The sequence below is a fragment of the Chelonia mydas genome, chromosome 4 (genome assembly GCF_015237465.2).
Source record: "Chelonia mydas isolate rCheMyd1 chromosome 4, rCheMyd1.pri.v2, whole genome shotgun sequence".
Lineage (NCBI taxonomy): Eukaryota > Metazoa > Chordata > Testudines > Cheloniidae > Chelonia > Chelonia mydas.
This window is the reverse complement of record NC_057852.1, coordinates 116,165,407-116,185,833: the sequence shown is the minus strand read 5'-3', so window position 1 is coordinate 116,185,833 and position 20,427 is coordinate 116,165,407. Positions and strand designations below refer to the sequence as shown.

General features: G+C 43.2%; 1 protein-coding gene across 6 annotated transcripts in view; it reads left to right on the top strand.

Annotated features, from left to right (window-relative positions):
- EVC2 (EvC ciliary complex subunit 2) overlaps positions 1-20,427 on the top strand; it is a 164,273-nt gene that overhangs the window by 13,502 nt on the left and 130,344 nt on the right. For all 6 annotated transcript variants that reach the window (XM_043544659.1, XM_037898083.2, XM_037898082.2 and 3 more), the window contains exons 3-6: positions 1,976-2,142; positions 2,685-2,750; positions 12,055-12,241; positions 15,243-15,352. In XM_043544659.1, coding sequence (XP_043400594.1) covers positions 1,976-2,142; positions 2,685-2,750; positions 12,055-12,241; positions 15,243-15,352 — 530 coding nt within the window. The remainder of the gene's footprint in view (positions 1-1,975; positions 2,143-2,684; positions 2,751-12,054; positions 12,242-15,242; positions 15,353-20,427) is intronic.

Genomic DNA, 20,427 nt, shown 5'->3' with positions numbered 1-20,427 from the left:
TTGATCAGCTCCAGTTTGATTAAACTAAGTTTTAGCATGAGCATCCATTCGTAGTAATACTGGACCGTATCCCTATCTGGAAGATGTTTAGATAGTACAGTGATGAGTGTGATATAAGAACTTGTGTTGAATAGACTAACACTATTAAATTATTTTGGTTTATATTTTCAGAGGTATTCATCATGGGCAAATCTTTTTTCAGCATGTTCTAAGATAATATTGGCATTACTGTTTTACAGAATTGGGGCCCTTGATTTGATTGTGTTACAATTTAACGAAAACTCATTTGAGATCAAAGCACCAATTAGAAACATTTTAATACAGTCTGAATGTTTAATGGTTTACTAGCAGACAGTCTTTGAAGCACAAGTCTTTTTATATTTAGGTAGCTCATGTTTATAAAGCTCTTCAATTATTCATGCTTTTCTGAAATCTTACTGTGGGCTGAAATTATTAATAGTTGGTTTAAGCCTGAAACCTGTTAATTGAGATATAATTTGCTTTAAATCTGAATGACAAAATTCTGCTTTTGGAGATACAGTACACATACAAAACCTTTTCTCTGGGCTCCCAGTGAGAGTTGTGTGCACATATCTGAGGGCAGAATTTGGCTGAAGTTTATTATGAATTGTATAGTTTTATTATTTCAGAACGTGACACTGGTTCCAGTGTTGTACACACTTCCCACTGAGAACAGAACCTACTAATTAAGGTTGTTTCCTTTGGTGTGAGAGGGAGTAAGGTCCAGCAGTTATGGCACTAGACTGGAAATAAGGACACCTAGTTCTGTTCTTGTGTTTGCTACTGACCTGCTGCCTGATCTTGGGCAAGTCACTTCACCTCTCTGTTCCTTGGTTTTCTTCTTGCCCTGTGCCTGCCTTGTCATGTTCCTTCAGGAAGGGATTGTCTCATACTGCATTTGCCTAGCAAAATAGGGCCCTTTCAAGGTTCCTTCCCCACTCTGAACTCTAGGGTACAGATGTGGGGACCTGCATGAAAACCTCCTAAGCTTACTTTTACCAGCTTAGGTTAAAACTTCCCCAAGGTACAAACTATTTTACCTTTTGTCTTTGTACTTTATCGCTGCCACCACCAAACATCTAACAGGTATATAACTGGGAAAGACCCCGCTTGGAAACGTCTTTTCCCCCAAAATCCTCCCAAACCCTACACCCCCTTTCCTGGGGAAGGTTTGATAAAAAATCCTCACCAATTTGCATAGGTGAACACAGACCCAAACCCTTGGATCTTAAGAAAAATGAAAAAGCAATCAGGTTCTTAAAAGAAGAATTTTAATAGAAGAAAAAGTAAAAAGAATCACCTCTGTAAAATCAGGATGGTAAATGCCTTACAGGGTAATCCGATTCAAAACATAGAGAATCCCTCTAGGCAAAACCTTAAGTTACAAAACAGGAATCTTCATCCCATTCAGCACAGCTTATTTTCTCAGCCATTTAAAGAAAACAGAATCGAACGCATCTCTAGCTAGATTACTTACTAAGTTCTAAGACTCCATTCCTGTTCTGTCCCCGGCAAAAGCATCACACAGACAGAGAGCCTTTGTTTCTCCCCCACTCCAGCTTTTGAAAGTATCTTGTCTCCTCATTGGTCATTTTGGTCAGCTGCCAGTGAGGTTATCCTAGCTTCTTAACCCCTTACAGGTGAAAGGGTTTTTCCTCTGCCCAGGAGGGATTTTAAAGGTGTTTACCCTTCCCTTTATATTTATGACAGGCCCCAATCACAGAAATGAAGGGCTAGAAGGGACCTCATGAGGTCATCTAGTCCATCCCCCTGTGCTGGGGCAGGGCCAAGTAAACGTAGACCATCCCTAACAGGTATTTATCTAACCCCTTCTTAAAATGGTTGGATTCTCTTTGCTACTGCTAGGCACAGTGGCAAGTTTTTGCCACATGGGACCTAGAGTCCGTGAGACAGATGCTTTAGTTCTAACATAGTGTATTACTTTCACTTTCAGCTGTAGAATTACTGGGACCAGAATTAAAGGGAACAGATGAAGACTATGATCTGCTTTTGACTTCTGCAGCACCAGATATTTACGGGATCCATTCACTGTTTGCCTTGATCCCCTCATGGACAAAGAAGATTTTGTTCAAACGAGAGTCTACCATTAACCAGCAGCTGGTCAGTAAGAGGTGGCTGATGTTTAATATCTGAAAGGGTTGTAGAGAAGTAAGATCAGCAGTAGTCTATCACTGGGAATTTACTACTTAATTAGTATACAGTTTCTAATTGTGTCTCATATAATTATGTTCACCTTTGGTACCTTCAGCAGTAACATCTTCTAAATGCATGAATTTCTTATAACTGAGGTGACAGGTACAGTCAGGTGTATGTCATATAAATTCTAACTCTCTCAAAGTAATAAAATGAATTTGTACCATTTGATAAATTTGTTTCTTTGTGCATTTTGTCATGGAAGTCTGGTCACAGAATAATAAACATATGTCACTTAGGCTAATAAGTATGTGTGGGAGTAGATAGTTTAAACAAATTTGTATAAATAGATAAAAGAAGATTCATTGATGGGATGGTAGAGCTCTTAAATGCCAAGGTTGTGAACCGGTTTAACTTTTTTCTCTTTCTCCATTACATTACACAACTTGTGTTGTAGTTTTGTATTTAGATTGGTCCATATACAAGATTTTTGTTTTTTCCCTCCCCAGCTGGAAGATGTGCCAAGAATTTCAGTGTCTTCTGGGTATGGAATAACTCTTCAGAAATGTGCAGTGGTAAGTTTTGAGATACTGCTTTCTCTTATTTGAGGAAGTAGTAAGATCCAAATCTTCCCTGAATATTTTTTGTCCAGTTATATAAATAAGAACCCTAATATAACCCAAAGCCAGTACACACAAACAAATACTTTTACATTGTATAATAAAGGGCGTAAGTTGTTATACAGTAAATGTAATCTAATATTTCAACATTATCTGTGAGGAATGAGCTTTGAAACAATAGTCAGCAGCATTTACTAACTTTGTACAGAGTACAGAACATTACTGAGCTGTCTAGTCTTTATATTAGTGATGAGTTGATATTGCCAGTGGTATCTTAAATATAGTAACTTGTGCCATGGGTTCATGCTCACTAAAGGCTACGGTATCAGAATTAGCAGGGTGAGAACCACTATTAGAAATACCATTAGTTCTGGAAACTGTAGGAGCCCATGAGGAATGATAGCAGTAACCACAACAGCATCTGCAAATGATCAATCCTCCCTTTATTAAAAAGTTACTACACATATAATCAATGCCGCAGCTATAGATACATAAGTGAAGATGGCAAAATATCATAAAATATCCAACATCAATGTTTTCATACAGGTTGAACCTCTCTAGTCCAGCACTCTCAGGTCCAGCAAGATCTGTGTTTCGGCATGATTTTATTTTATGTTTTTTATGCTTTATCTACTTATTTCCTTGTGCCATACAATAAAATTGTGTAACAACACTAACACTTTGTTATGAAGAGAGCCAGTAAGCCTTGGCTAGGCGGTGTTGCAAGCATTGTTCCGTTTATTTGCCTCAACGAGATAAAAATAAAAAGAGACCCACTCGCTACAATATTGACCTCCTGTGGTACGGCAAATTCTCTGGTTTGGCACCGGTCAGGTCCCGAGGGTGCTGGACTAGAGAGGTTCAACCTGTTCTTGCATCCCCAAGGGTACCATCACGATAGTTACCTGTAGAGCAGTAGTTCTCAACCAGGGGACCAGGGCCCCCTGGGGGTTGTGAACAGGTTTCAAGGGGTCCGCCAAAATAAACCAGAGAGCAGGGCCAGTGTTAAACTCACTGGGGCCCAGGGCAGAAGGACCAATTCCGAGCCCCACTGCCCAGGGCTGAAGCAGAAGCCTGAGCAAATTAGCTTTTCAGACCCCTCCCTGCCCCACAGTGCCATGGGGCCCTGGGCAATTGCTCTCCTTGCTACCCCGTACTGTCGACCTGGCTTTTAATCTACTGAGAAATAGTTGTTGTGGCCCAGGAGGGCCATGGAATTTTTATAGCATGTTGGGGGGGCCTCAGAAAGAAAAAGGTTGAGAACCCCTTCTGTAGAGGGTCTTCTGATGGATTCTTCCTCCCTATTCATGCTGAGGAACCCTTTTTATTCTGTGATGAAGTGAGCTGTAGCTCACGAAAGCTTATGCTCAAATAAATTGGTTAGTCTCTAAAGTGCCACTTGTACTCCTTTTCCTTTTACTTATGCCAATAGCCCTTATGCATATGCATGCGGGTTCCAACCCCTTTTCCCTTATCTGGACTTCCACCCCCATAAAATTTGGGGTGCCTCACTTTTCATAGGCTATCCTCTTAGTTCCCCTTATTTTAATTAGCATTTATATCCATAAATTCCCATGGTAACCTGCCGTCACTGCAGATTATCCCATGATATTACAATCAAGCATCTTGCAGAATTGATGGGTACGTAGTGGCGTGTTTTCCAGACTTCACCTCTTAGCATATATTTTACAGTAACCTTGTAACTTCACTGGTATCTCCTTGGTTACCTGCTCATGCCTATCCTTTAAGGCCTAATGTGTCTAAGATTAAAATCTTACAGGCCTCAGCCTGCTGGCCTTGCATTACAGCCCAACTTTGCTTATAAACCTAATGCGCACTCATAAATGCTTGTCAATCGTACACCTCTACAATACTATCCTACTTATTGCTATACCTATGCCTACAATTTAAATCTGTTCATCACATTTAATTATATATAAATTAACCACAACAATAGATAACACCATTAGATGTTTATATAAGGTGATAAGCCACAGCAGATACTAGGAGGAAATCTAGTGTAAACATAGAGTGAAAGAAACATCTGGCAATATTTGGGGCTTTACAATCTCATTTTCCAATTTAAAAAAAAATATTTTTTCTCTCCTTCTGCTGTTTGAAAAACTCACACAAATGGAGGGAAACTGACAGGGATAACAGTGAAAATGACTATACACAAAGACTGCTGTCAGATGCACAAAGGGCCAGATTTTTTCAAAGATATTTAGGTACCTAAAGATGCAGATAGGCCCCTAGTGGGATTTTCAAAAGTGCACCAGCAGTTTAGATGCCTGACTCCCATTGAGGTACTTAACCTGCTTAGGTGGGTTTGAAAAATGGCTGTTTTTCCAGTTTGTTTATTTTGGGCCAGATTTTTAAAAATTTAGCCCAAAATAAACAAACTGGAAAAATAGCCATTTTTTCTTTCAGTTTTACGTGTAACATGAGTAGGTTTACAAAAATGTGTTTAACTGCTTGGGGCAATATTTTCAAAAACATTCAGCTCTGGCCCATCTCTACTGATGTCAATGAGACCAGAATCAGACCATTGCTGAGCACTTGGGTGAGTCCCAACCTTGATTTTTAAGAAGATGGTGCCCTTTAAAACAAAAGCACTTTTCTTAATATGCAAACACCTGATTCAAATTCTGATTTCAATGACTTTGGCTCAGGGCCCAAGTGAATAAGATGACCAAATAATGTGAACCTGTATAAATATGAATATGTAACAGTGAACTGTATATAGTAGGCAAGAGGCTGGGTATTGAGGGATTTATAAAGACCTTCTTTCAAGAGCAAGATAAGGGCTGTCCCCTGTAGATATTGATTGAAGCAAGAGCATCCCATTGAGGCCAAATGGGGTCTCCCAGCGAAGCAGGAAGCACCCAGGAGCAATTGATGACTAGGTACAAAGGGAGAAAACACAGCCTTCAGTTTCTGTTCCTGATTTTTATCTACCTAGCTCTGTAATGTCATGTATAACCATTAAGACTCCTTTAAACCCTGGGCTAGTTGGTGTAGAATTGACCAAGTATTTTATACAACCCTAAAAAGTAGATATCCACCTAAAGTAGGTTTCGTTTGACTACTGTCAAGTCTGTATGGCAGGAAGAGTCCATCTTATTTGAAGAAATTTTAAATGTGCTTAGGTGGAATGGGTTAACGGATCCACCTAATTTGGTTTTTCGTTTTTATACTGGTCAGATCAGGTTTGAATATTTGTAATTACAGCCAATTCACTCTGCCTGTCCCTTGCATGGAGAAAGATAGCGTGTCGTGCTTTACGTCAAGCTTGGATTCAGCCTTTCAAATGACCCAGCGTACAAGCATTGGGAATTTAGCAGCTGGTTTGAAAATACTGACCTGATGAACTGGATCAGATCATATGCACAGAGTGGAAAACAGGAAATGGAGAATACATATGCATTACATTGCAGAGCCTAATTAACTGTAATGTTATTATCAAAATGGCCATAGATCATAATTAGCAAGACTCAATGTTGATAATTTCAGTTACATGAAGTTGTGTGACAAAACCTCCCACTTCAGAAAGCTTTATAGAGCAGATTCACTACTCCTTTATTATAAGAAGATCTTGGAGAGAGAGAGTTTTGAAACACTTGCATATTTGATTCTGCTACTCATAGTATAATCTAGGCAGTCTTGTTAAAAAGGGCCAAGTCTTGCTGCGCAAGATCAAAGCTAGTCTGCTCCAGATGGTAGGATTATCAGGAAATAATCTTTCAATGCTACCAGTTGTAAATTAAAAAAAAAAAGTGGTTATATGTGAATTGTCTTCCACCTTTGGATCAAATTCATATTTTATTTCAGTTTGCTTATCTTGCCCTTTTCTTTGAATCCTAATACATCTGAACAGACATTTTCCTCCTAACACCTGGCTGAGCATATGGCAGTCTCTAGTAATTTAAATGGAAGAGTAAGATCTACTTTGTTCTCCCATCTCAGGAATGTTTCTGAGGCATTTCCTTTGCAAAACCAGCAGGGAAATGACATACATTTAGTCATTCAGGGACAGATTCTGCAGTCCCTTCCTCACGTAGATAATGCCACTGAAACCAGCGTGTACAGATGACTCACATGTAATGGGTGTGGCTCCTCCATTTGTACGTTGGGGGTGGGGGGAAAAGGGGCCCAATTTTATCAGTGTGCCCTTTAAACTGTGTCATTCACCAAATGGTGAGAACATCAATGTTAGTGCTTCACAGTTGCAATAATCTTATACAGGGCCCTGGTAAATCTTTATAAACAGATGCAGGGTATAAATGATTCTTTTCCTTTTGTTTTTTTGGTGAATAACACCGCTTACTGTCACCTGAATTCCCATGTCTTGCACACCAGATATGTGGGAAACATTCCTAAAGCTCTTCCACCCTTTCCCCAACATAAGATTCTGTCTGTAAGGTCCTGATCCTTCTCTCTTCCCTGATTACTCTCCCCCTCATCCCTTCTGTCCTGACTGTTTCGTCTCCTTTCCACCCTTCCCGCATTGTTGCTTCTTCACCCCAGTCTCGTGTGCGCTAGTCCAGGGGCTGATAGCATTTGCTGATTTCCTTTTAGAAACAGAGGACAAAAAACCCTGGAAGCTATAGTTGCTCAAGTGTCTCTGTGAGATGCTGCTTCTGCTTCAGGCTGACAGCATCAGGGTCTGCTGTAGGAACAAGAGCTGCAGGTTGCAGGTGAATGTGGGGACCAGCAGTTTAAAGGAGATTGTGGCCCCTGGGCATCTATTCCCTATGATAGCTGCAGCTGTAAGAAGGTCTCCTCAGTGAAGGTGAGGTATAAGGGTTTTCTCTCTCCTTTGTTATCGTTTGAGTGTTTTCTCTAGTGCTTGTCAGTGAAATATCTAAGCTCTCCTATTACTCCCAACTACTCACCTTCAAGCTCTTTCTAATCAGAAGTGAGGAGGGCAGAACTCCAATTTAACTATTATTATAGCATTCAGAAATGTGCAGATGTATCCAAAGACATCATCCCTTTGGCCAGCTGAGGAGAATTGCAATCAGAGGCAAGAGCTGTTGTTGTGAAAGTGGTAAGGAGTTGCTAGGGCCAAACACTGAACGAAGGACTTTATTAGAGTATGGAAAATTGGATTATCTGTTAAACTACTTTCTCTTTTTACTTCACATTAGGGAATTTGCCTAGAATTTTCTCCAGGTTCCCCCTCACCCCCGATACAGGTGTAAAGAAACAGCACACGTCTGTGTACACAGGAGCCACACATGAAAGGTGGCTATGGAAGCATGTTTGTGCCCCAGTCCTCACAGTGGAGACATTTTTTGCAGAGCATGGGAGGAATTAAGCGTGTGGGGCCTGATCCAGTAGGTGTGCTCTGAGCATGCCTACCTCCACACAAAACGGCGAGGGAGCAGGAGGAAGCCTCCTTTCTAAGCTTTAGCCTAATGGTTAGGGAACTCACCCAGGGTGTAGGAGACCTCAGTTCAGTTCCCTTCTCTGCCTGATGAGGAGAAGAGATTGGAACAGGGACTTCTCATCTCTCTGGTCAGGGCCGTAACCACTGGACTGTGGGATATTCTGCTGGGAAGTCAGTCTCTCCTGTTTGAAGTTTTATAGAAATAGTATGCATTGGGCCAGATTGAGAGAGAGATGAGAATGACTCTGTAGTCCACACCCCTCTTGTTTGCAATTCCCATTGGCTATCTTAGGTGGCTCCCCCACCTAGTGTGTGCTGACTTTTGTGGATTCCATTCTGAGGCACCTGTCTCTCCCCATGCATTGGATAGTAGAGAGCATAGATGCCTAACAAAGGAGTTGTGGAGTTTTGTGATTTCCAAGACACAGATTAGTTAGGTATTATAACAGCTAAATCCCTTTGTGGATCCAGGCCAAGGCCTGCTAAGTAGAGATGGAACAGTGTTGTGAAAGGTTTGAATCTATGTAAATATGTGAGAGAAGAAGCTCCGGTTTTAATTATTGTGTGACAGCCGCCTCTTAGCCAATGCTGACTGATGTAACTGTGGGGTAGACTGGAGGCCACACTTGCAGGTTGGGAGACTCCATCCTGAGAAGCAGTGATACTGAAAAGCAGTGACACTGCAGGTCATGGTGGATAATCAGCTAAACATGAGCTTCCAGTATGATGCTGTGGCCAAAAGGGCTTAGATGTATAAACACGGGAATATGGAGTAAGAGTTGAGCAGTTATAGTACCTCTTGTGTGACTGCTACTGGAACACTGTGTCCTGTTCTGGGTCTACAATTCAAGATGGTTATTGAATAATTGGAGAGGGTTCAGAGAATAGCCATGAAAATAATTAAAGGATTGGAAAACATGTTTTGTAGTGAAAGACTCAAGGAGCTCAATCTGTTTGGCTTCACAAAGAGAAGGTTAAGGGGTGACTTGACCACAGTCTGTTAGTACCTACGTGGAAAACAAAAATTTGATAACTGGCTCTTCAGACAAGGGTATAACATGATCCAGTGGCTGGAAGTTAAATCTAGACAAATTTAGACTAGAAATAACAGTAACGGTAATAATCTATAAAAACAAGAAGAATCAGAGTAAGGGAGAGAGCATAATGGTGTGTGTCTCCACAGTAGCAGTCTGCCCTAAACTTCCTCACAAAATGGCTGCTTTGAGCTGTAGCCTAGACTCCTAGAAATTTAAAGGTACAATACACAGAAAGCAAATAATAACAGATACATCCTACATCTACTACAGACCCTGAACACCCTGGATATGGCTGGGAATGCCCCAACATGTGAGCTGAATATGGAAAGGCTCCATGTTTGGGAGGAGGAAGAGTTACGGGGGTCAGAGTCTAGCTGACATGTCCCGGTGACCAACTATAGGCCCCAGAGAGCAAGTACATGGCTTGGACTTCCCAATAGGTGGGCTGAGCCCAGTAAGGCCAGTGTTTGTTGAAGAGAGCTGGTTGCAAGGAGGAGCAGCCAGAGGAGAAGCAGTCCAGGAATTGTGCCCTGCAGCAGAACAGGGCTGTTCCATATTGTCTCTCTCAGCCCAAGGAATTGAGGCTGACTCTGAGCACAAAGACTCCACTGTGCCTGCACCCAGCAAGCCTCACCTGTACCAACAACCAGGGCTTGAGATAATCTGGGTTCCACTCCACCCTAATGGGAGAGCTGTCTACTCCCCAGCAAGGAAGACCAGCATTTTTCATTGAGCCCCAACTCCAGTAAACCCCTAGCTCTGTGGGGAGACCTTGAACACTTTTTTTTTTTTTTTTTTTGTTATTTTTACTTAATTTACTTAGGGCTATGGTATTGGTTGCTCATTTGATATCCTTGATTTTGTCACATGTGTCCATTCACTTCTTTCAATTTAACTCTATCCCTTTGGAGAATAAAATGTCATTTATTCTTAGAAATTGTAATGTCTTAGGCCTGGTCTACACTGGTGGTGGGGGGATCCATCTAAGTTATGCAACTTCAGCTACGTGAATAACGTAGCTGAAGTCAGCGTACTTAGATCTACTCACCGTGGTGTCTTCACTGAGGTGAGTCGACTGCTGATGCTCCCCCATTGACTTCGCCTGCGCCTCTTGCCCTGGTAGAGTACCGGAGTCGATGGGAGAGCGCTCGGGGGTCGATTTATCGTGTCTAGACTAGACGCGATAAATTGACCCCTGGTGGAATGATCGCTGCCTGCCAATCCAGCGGGTAGTATAGACATACCCTTAGAGGTCATAGCTATTGTCCATTAATTTATGCACCTGGCCACCAGGTGGAGGCAGTTAGTGCCAAGAACCCAGGACCCATTGGTAAGACTGAAAGTTTGTCACGGTTATTTTTAGTAAAAGTCACAGACAGGTCACGGGTAATAAACAAAAATTCACAGAGACCATGACGTATCCCTGACTTTACTAAAAATAACCAGGACAAGGCTAAATATGGGAGAGGAATGGAGTTCAGTGGGTGGGCAGGGGACTGATAGGCCAAGACCCCCATCAGCGTGGGTGGCGTATAGCCCCCGGCTCCAGAGATGGCTGCAGCTGTGAGATAGGGGTGTGTGGCCCCAGCTTTAGCCCCCCCAAGCCCTGGCTGCAGCCAGGATGGGGTGCATGGTCTGGGGAGGCCGCAGGGCAGGGGTGCACAGACCCTGCTGCAGCTCCTGCCAGGTGGCTGGGATGCGTGACCCCGACTGCCACCCCCGGCAGAAGCCACAGGGCTGGGGCGCATGGCCTCAGCTGCAGCATGACCCCTGGCTGCTGCGGGGCTGCGGCACAGCGGGGGTGGGCAGCCCCAGCTCTGAAGCTGGCCACAGCCAGGGGGGCACTCAGCCCTGGGATGCTGCGGGGCAGGGCGCACAGCCCCCCGTTGCAGCTGTGCCACAGGGTTGGGGCGCACGGCCCCGGCTGCAGCCACCGGCAGAAGCCACGGTGCTGGAGCACAGCGGGGGATGCGCAACCACAGCTCTGGAGCTGGCCGCATCCGCGGGGGGTGCACAGTCCTGGGATGCCACGGGTTAGGGGTGCACGGCCCTAGCTGCAGCCCCTGGTGGAAGCTGCGGGCTTGGGGCTTCAGGGTCGAGATTCCAGATATCCAGCTTGCAGTTGCAAGCTGTTGCAGCAGGGCAGGGGCACACGGTCCTGCCTCGAGCCCCTGCTTCAGCTGCTGGCAGCTGAAGCAGAAGAAGTCATGGAGGTCCAGTAAAGTCCAAGAATCCGCGACTGCCGTGACCTCTGTGACTAAATCGTAGCCTTACCTCTAGGTCCTAAGGTGGGTTAGCAAGCCCCTAAGATGGGAGGAATAAGGGGCTGTGTAACCCTTGCAGACCAGGGTGCCCCAGAAGGGGGCTAAATAGGAGATCAAACTGCATCAAGAGAATGAAGTGATATCAAGTGTGAAGTGCATTAAGGGCCCTCTCTTCATGCTGCCAAAGCTGAGTGTTATGAATTTTCCAGAACCTGATTAGAACATTGCATTACAATTCTCCTGTATGAGGTCTCTCTGGGATTTTCAGATTCTTGTTTTCACTCAGTCCTTTCTCTGCATGAGCTGTTATCCTGGATTTCAAACTACAGGTTTTTCTATTGCACTGTCGCCAAGCAACAGCTTGATGTGTAGGAGATTAAAATCTCTCTGGGAGTTTGAAATCAAATGGAGTGTGATGTTGTCAGCAGGTCACTCAAAATGCCCTAGAAGAAAAAGCTTTAACACACACATGCACGCACACACTCTGAACTAAGTGGGCCTAGTAATTTGCAGCTAAATACTACCATTTCGCTCCAAAACAAAACTATTGGTATTTCTGGTTTTAGGTGGCTACTCAACATGGTCTCCAAACCGCATATGTAAGACTTCTGATAAATAATACCAACACACCATCTGCATCCAATGTCACAGATCTCATTCTGCTGGACAATATTACTGGCCTCCATGTTCAAGGAACCAGTGGTAATAAGACTACAGATGGGTTCCAGATATATAAGAGAGGATTCCTGAAAGGTAACTAATTATGCAGTGGCTCTGCTTTTCAATATGTGAAGACAATTTCTGTGACAAGAAAATTTCAAATTAGGATATTTAATTGTTTATTCTGGTGATTTAGGTTAAAACAAAAGCACTTTTTAACAGTTAATATATCTTAATTCCAGATATCTTAATTACTCTGCAATTATAATATTCTTTTAACTCAGAGGTGTGCATCAGGCCAAATTTGTCTCCAAGCTTGGAGCTGTCTCTGATGTCAGTGGAGGCAGAATTGGACCCTTCAGTTGTGTAACACTTAGCGCCTTCAAAATCTGACACAAGTAAAGAACGTTTCTGTATTACTTTAATTCCAATGGAAAGATTTTTTTTTTTTAAACAAAATCCTGGATGATCAATATCAAAGCAAATCTGATCTGGATAATTTTTTTATCCAAGCTGAGAGTCATGCAGATGGTAACCAAATAACTTACTGAGTAAAAAGTGAAATTATATGTTTAAAAATTCTCTCTTAAAATAATCTAAGACTCTGATCCTGCCATTAGGTTTGCTTGGGCATAAGTGTTCACCTGCTTGGAAATGACTGTAGAATTTGGACCTAAAGCATTGTCTGAAATATAGATAAGGGAGATTTTTGAAATATATAGGGTTCAATCCACAAACAAGAGCAAGTCTTTATAACCATAAATGAAAGCAAAATACAAGCTCTCTCTAGCCTTGGTTTCAACCCCCTAACTAAAAACTGGGTGTGGAGCCCTGCCCTCCTGCAGGAAATCTCCCCTTGCTGATTCCAAGTAGCTGTTCTTATATCCATTATTTCCCTGTGTGAGGGGAAAGGAAGGAAGCCATAATTAACTTCTTGCTTCCTGGGGTCATGCTATTCGCTCTGCACCCTCTTAAAGTACATCTTCAGAGGTGTTAAACTATGATTACTTTTTTAAAGTAAATAAGCAATGGCATGATAGCTAAAAACTGAATAGTTTCCAAACTGGGAAGTAAAATTAGTCCATGTGGGACTTTAGCATGGTAGGGAGTTAATAACTACATCCCATTTCTGATAATGGAGGCCTGGTTGGTGGCACAGATCATGGGGTATTGGAACTGTTGGCAGTGAGTTACTGGCTTTCAACCCAGAGATTCTTTAGAAAGAATCCCCCCCCTCCCCCCCCCCGAGAAAAGAAACTTGACTTACATTACTGAATTGGCAAACAAAGCTGGAACAATTGTCACATCTGGCACAGCTTTTATTAAAGCTGGAATTGAATTTTGTTTTCCATGCCAATGGAAGGTATTTCCATCATCATGAAGAAATCTAAACTAGGATGACATAACAAGAACAAAGCTCATTTGGTTGTAACTCTCATTCATTGATATGTCAGCCCCCAGCTCAACCTTAAACTGATCTCCAGGCACAAAGATAGTGCCATGACTTACATGTGTGTCTGCAGATAGTATGTGTTATACACAGTTACTTCATTGCTTGGAGGTGTTCTAAGTTAAAATTCCATTTCCACTTCAGTGAAGTCAGTGACAAAACTTTTTGGCTTTAGTACACTGCAGATGTATGCGGTGCGGAGAAGATTCGCCTTCCTCTGAAGCATCAGAGATTGGCCACAGCTGGAGACTGGACCCCAAACAGGGTGGACCAGTGCTGTGAGGTGGTACAGAGAATGCTCTTTCTTAGATGCCCGGTTCGTGTGTCTTGCCCGTATAACCAGGGACAAACTGATTACCAGATTTGGGGTCGGGAAGTAATTTTCCCCCAGGTAATATTGGCAAGGTTCTTGGTGGGGGTGGGGGTTTGTATTCCATTGCAGGATGGGGTGCTGGTCACCTGCTAGGATTGACTAGACTTGCCTAATCAATTCTTTGCCATGTAGCGGCCTTGGGCATTGGTAACACCATCGTCCCTCTTGTTCTTGCTCGTGGTACACAACAGTTCAGTTTCCTGAGGACTCAAATGCTTTGGTCTAACGAGACTGATTGGGCTTAAAATAAGGGTATCTGTGTGAAGGTTAATGTCCTGTGTTTATATAGGAGGTCAGACTAGATGATCTAATGGTGCCTTCTGGCCTTAAACTCCATGAAAGTATAAAACAGGAGCAAGATCAACCCCAGAATCAACTACAAGCCTGTACAGGAGACCACTCTTACTAGTTAATTCTCATTTCAAGAGGCCATCGCAAAGTATTTCCCCCAAGTTATGAGTTCAGTTCTTCTCCACTTTTATTAAGACCATCTCCATGAAGCAAATGTTTATTGGTGTCTTGAATGCTCACTTAATACAGATTTCATTGCAGTTATGTCACAAAACGTACGGGGCTGGATTTGCTACTGTACAAAGCAGGGGGTGAACTGTGCATGTGTACACCCTGTAACCACAGGGACAGCTAAACATGTGTTGGTGGCGGGTGTGTGTGGGGTTGGAGGGAGGAGGGGTTTATCTTACTGGAAAATGGAGGCTGTGGTACTGCTGCTGGCCTTCCCCACAGATTCCACCTAGGGAAGGGCGCTCCAAGGTCCATCCAAGTCTCCACTGGAGCCTCACCAGTAGAGGCTTCCTGGAAGAGAGAATGAACTTTCTCCTATCCCCTTCTGCCCTGCTTTTGCCCATGTTGCACACTGTGTTTGGTGGCCCTGCCCCTCATGCCTCTAGTGAAGTGAGGATTGCAAGTGGCTTATGCTGCTGCATCCATGTTTTAAGGGGTCTTTCTACTGATGCAGACTCGCAGCTTGGATTCTACAAGTGGAACCTAAAATGGTATTGCCATCTGTTATTTATGTTAAGCCTGAGTTTCAGAGGTGCCGAACACCTGCAGCTTCCATTGTCTTCAAGTGGGTGGTCAGCACTTCAGAAAATCAAGCCCATTATTTTCCTATAAAACTCTAAGGATATGTAACTCTGCTGGATTCTATTCAAGCCTTTTGTATTTACTGTTTTAATAAAGAAAATAAAGACATGACTCTGTAATACACTCATCTACATTTAGTTTACACACTGATTTTTCTCTTATAACAGTTGGAGAATACTACTCAGTCCACTACATTGCATTTCTTGATGCAAAAGAAACCTGGGATGGCAGAGTCTTGACACTGCCTGCTAAACTGACCTTCAACAGTTCATCACTGGTATTTCATTTTCCATTTTATTTTATCCTTTACAATTTATGTACACACAGTGTGGGAATACTGGAACCTGCTCTTGGCTGCCTAAATGATGAGGTCAGCACATAGTGATACAAGATTTTAGACACTATTCTCTGAGTGACTGTGATGAATCTGTAAATACATGAGTACTATACAATGATGGTGGGAGTGACTTATAGCACTGGGCCTCTCAAGTTCAATAGATGAAAGAAGCTAGAGCTGTATTATTTGTGTATTAGCCTATAATTTTCTCCCTACATTTGGGATCTCTCTCCATTTTATCTGTGCATTCAGAAAATAGCAAAGTTTCATCCATTTGTTTTATGTGTATGTTATAATGTAACCTGAATGTGTGAATGTTCACATTTGAACTCCTTGTAGTCTCCTAGGAGTTGGAAGTTGTGCCATATGCTGGTGGAAATGTAATTTTGTTTGACTTTATAATATGGTCTCAGGTTTACCCTGTGGCTTTGCTTTCCTAATTGTGGGCATTCTTAATGTACTTGTTTGTTTGTGGCACTTCTTTTACCATGTCTTTGTATATATGTAAACAAATACATATTAAAATCCCTTTTATGTAAAGACTGACTGACCATCTTAGTAAGAATGATTTATGACAATTCTTTAAATGGCTCTTTTCATTCAGCATTTAATGACTAATTGGAACAGACATAGTTAAAAAGAAGTCAACCATTAATTGATGGGGGGCTAGGAAACAACTTCCCCTATGTACAGGTTTTTGCAGTATTTCCTTTTATGTGGGTTTTGCACCTCCTTCTGAAGTATCTGTCCACTGTCAGAGACTAAATGGACCACTAAACTGATTTGATAGTGCAATTTTTTTATGATCTGAAGATGAGTTGTCTGTGAGCGTTTTCCTAAGGGCTAAGGCCATGCATGAAAGGAGTGAGGTATTGTGACGCATTATATCACAGCATCCAGAAAATCACTGATTCACAAAGCCTGAGTTGGATGCCCAGACTCCTAATACAATGAATAGGGAGACACAAACGCCTTAGACAGTGATCCACAAACACCAGTATGCTAGGCAGGGAGCCACCTAAGCTAGGCAATGGGAGATGCTGACCAGGTATGTGTGCACTAAGCTTCACCCCTCTCACAGAGTTAGGCACCTAAGTCTGGGCTGCAGGGAGGTGCCTATCTCTACCAGCAATTCTCAGCTGTGAACCCTTTCCTGTATTTAGGTACCTCCGCTGTTTTAGCAAGAAGCTGGAGGTGGGGGTTGGGGAGGGAGGACCTCCTGCATAACTTTTATCCCAGTGGTTAGCATTCTCACCTGAGATGTGGGAGACCCCCAGTTCCAGGCTCCTTCTCCATCTGAGGGAGAGAAGGGATTTGAACAGGATTTTGCCACCTCTCAGATGAGTTTTGAGGGAGGGCTGCCTCTTCCCCGACCCAAACCCACTCCACTGTTTTTTTGTGAACTCATCTGAGGGACCTGATCTGGTAGGTGTGCTTAGACAGTGCTTACTGGATTGGGTCCCACACACAACATAGGTGGCCAAATGCCTATCATCTCCTGGTTTGTAAATTGCTCTGGGGCTTAGGTGGGAGATGGGCCTCTGGATGTCTAGAGGGAGGCCTTTGGACACCTAGAGGGAGGCAGCAGTCTTTACACTCAGAGGCAGGAACATAGGTGCCTCGGGAACTTCTACTGAAAAAACATTAGATGACAAGTAAGTTCAGGCACCTACAGGGTTCAGAGGGAATTTCGTGCATTGCTATGGTTGCAAAACTGGGAGTTAAGTACCTAACTCCTTTTGTGCATCCAGGCCTAACTGTATTTCCTGTTATCTTGGTTTAGAAGTTGCTTGGGGTTGAGTTTTCTGAGAAGTTTGAAGACTTAGGGCCATATCACATGGGCATAGACAAGTGGGGCTTAGAGGTCTTTGGCGTCCTCCTTCTCCTCCCCCCACCATCCCCAAATTAGGGATTCCATTAATAAATAAAGGAAATACTGAGTTTGGAAAAAAGATCATTTTTCTCACTTCATTAAAAGTGGATTAATTTAGTCATGGTATAAAACTATTAAATCTTAGTATTAAAGCCATATTTAACAGTTATATTTAACAACTATGTACAACTATATTTAACAGCTGTTGTTTTATTATTTAACTCTGGCCCTCCCCAAATAAAAAAAGCTGTCTATGTCCTTTTATCAAACCCCCTTTACTGCCTCTAGCCCACTGGAAAAGGACTGGAGGCCCAGGAAACTCTCCATGGTTTATCTCCCATTGCCAACTATTCCTCTTTTAAGGGGGAAAGGAGTTTGCTAAAGGGGGAGGGGACTCACTAAGGAAGTAGATTGAACGGTGTCCAAAATCAGGGGATTCACAAGAGAAGCAGCTCCAACTCCGCAGTAAGCCTATCCCTCTGATTCTGCCTGGTTTTGTGGCATCATGGTCCCTTTGAGGTCTTCTATGGTATTAATTAGACAAGTGGTTCTCAACCAAGGGTCTGGGGCCCCCCTGGGGGCCACGAGCAGGTTTCTGAGGGTCTGCCAAGCAGGGCCAGCATCAGACTCGCTGGGAAGAAAGCCAAAGCCCCACCACATGGGGCTGAAGCCCAGGGCCTAGAGCCCCGCCACCCGGGCTGAAGCCGAAACCTGAGCAATGTAGCTTCACGGGGGTCCCTGTGGCATGGGGCCCCACGCAATTGCCCTACTTGCCACCTCCTAACGCAGGTCCAGGTTGTAAAAGATGTGACAAAGGAAAGATGGACCAAAGCTAACGCAATTCAAGACAAAGAAGGGAACAGTCTTACTGAAGAAAGGGTCATCATCAATAGGTAGAAAACTACTGCTCTGATCTATACAAACACCAGACAAATGGAGATCCTAGTGTCTTAGACAGCCCAGATTCAACAGAGGAGGAGAACTTTCCAGTTCCACATGAAGAAGTGGAGACAGCTGTGAAATCACTCAAGAACAGAAAGGCTATAGGTATTGACAACATCCCAGCCGAATTGATGAAATTCAGAGGAGAAATAATAATAGATGTACTCACCAAGATCTGCAACAAGATCTGGCAGACCAGTGAGTGGCCCTCCATGTGGACATAATCCCTAATCATCACACTGCCAAAGAAAGGCAACCTGCAATTGTGTCAGAATGACGATCTTAAGCTTAATTAGCCATCCCAGCAAAGTGATGTTGAAAGTCATATTGAACAGATTGAAGCCACAAGCAGAGATTATCATTGCTGAGGAACAGCTGCCTTTCGTGCTGGAAGAAGTACCACAGAACAGATTTTCAACCTTCGTGTTCTATGTGAGAAGTACTTACAACACCAGCAGGACATCTACCACGTCTTTGTTGACTTCAAGAAGGCGTTTGGCAGAGTATGGCATGAAGCTCTCTGAGCAGCCACGAAGACGTACAATGTTGGTCGTAAGCTTATTCTTACCATTATACAACTGTATGCCAAGGCTGGCAGTGCAGTTCTCGTCAATGGCACAGTAGGATAGTGGTTTTGCACCACTGTAGGGTCCGGTAAGGCTGCCTTCTTTCGCCCACACTGTTCAACATCTACTTGGAGCGCATAATGACTGATGCGCTAGAAGATCACATATGCACAGTCAGCATTGAGTGGTGACCAATCTCAAATCTTCGGTTCACTGATGACACTTATGGCCTGCCAGGTAGTGAAGATGAACTTGCCAACCTTGTGAAATGATTGGCTGAAACCTCCCTAAAATATGGCATGGAAATCAGTGCAGAGAAAACCAAGCTGATCACAAGCAAACATGATGGGATCAGCTCACCTATCACTGTCAGTGGACAAGAGCTGGAGACAGTGGAACAGTTCAAGTATTTGGGGGCAGTCATCACTGATGAAGGATCCAAGGCATAAATTCGGGCAAGAACTGCGCAAACAGCAGCAGCAGTGACAAAGCCAAAGCCAATTTGGGGGAATAAGAACATCTCTCTGGAATCCAAACTGAAACTGCTGCATGCATTGGTCATCTCCATTTTTCTGTATTTGTGCAAGACATGGACCCTTACAGCAGAACTTTAATGGAAAATACAGGTAGTAGAGATGAGATGCTGCTGTAAAATCCTGGGCATCTCCTACTTCGACCACATCACTAATGAAGAGGTCCGCAACATCATCACCCAATGCACTGGGTCATATGAGGACCTCCTGACGACCATGAAGAAGCGCAGGCTGAAGTTACAGCCATGTAACAAGATCATCTGGCCGATCCAAGATCATCCTCCAAGGGACAGTACAGGGGAAGAGAAGAAGAGGTAGACAGAAGAAGAGATGGACTGACAACATAAAAGAGTGGACAGGAATGGACTTCTGAGACTCAAGCACTGACACACAATTGTCAGGGGTGGAGACAATTGGTTGATTGCTCATCGATAATGGTGCCTCAATGACCAATGCAGTTATGGGAGTGATGATGATGAATGCAGCTCCTGGCTTTTTTATGCATAAAACTGGTTATTGTGGCACAGGTGGGCCATTGAGTTTTTATAGTATGTTGGTGGGGGAGGGGGAACGACCTCAGAAAGAAAAAGGTTGAAAACCCCTGAGTTAGACCAGTTGAAAGAAAAGGAGTCCAAGGGGACCGGCAGTTCAAGCTGTTTCAATGCAGAGAAAAGAGAAGAAGAGCCACAGAAGGCCAGTGTGGCTGCACAAAGAGCTTTTTAGCTATCTAAAAAACAAAAGGGATACATACAGGAAATGGAGGGAGGGGCATGTCACCAAGGAAGCATACATGGGAATAGCGCAAGCATGTAGGGACAAAACCTGGACAGCTAAGGCAAAGAATGAGTTACAGCTGGCAAGAAATTTTAGAGACAACAAGAAGGGGTTCTTCAAATATGTCAGACAAAAAAGAAAGATCAGGGATGGTGTAGGTCAATGGAGAAGGGGAGCTAGTAATGGAAGATGATAAAAAGGCAGAGCTTCACAATGCCAACTTTTCTTCAGTCTTCTCACAAAAAATAATATGTGACCAGACAACTAACTAACAAAGTTACCATGGACAATAAAGGGGAAGGAATGCGGATTGGGATAAGTAAAGAA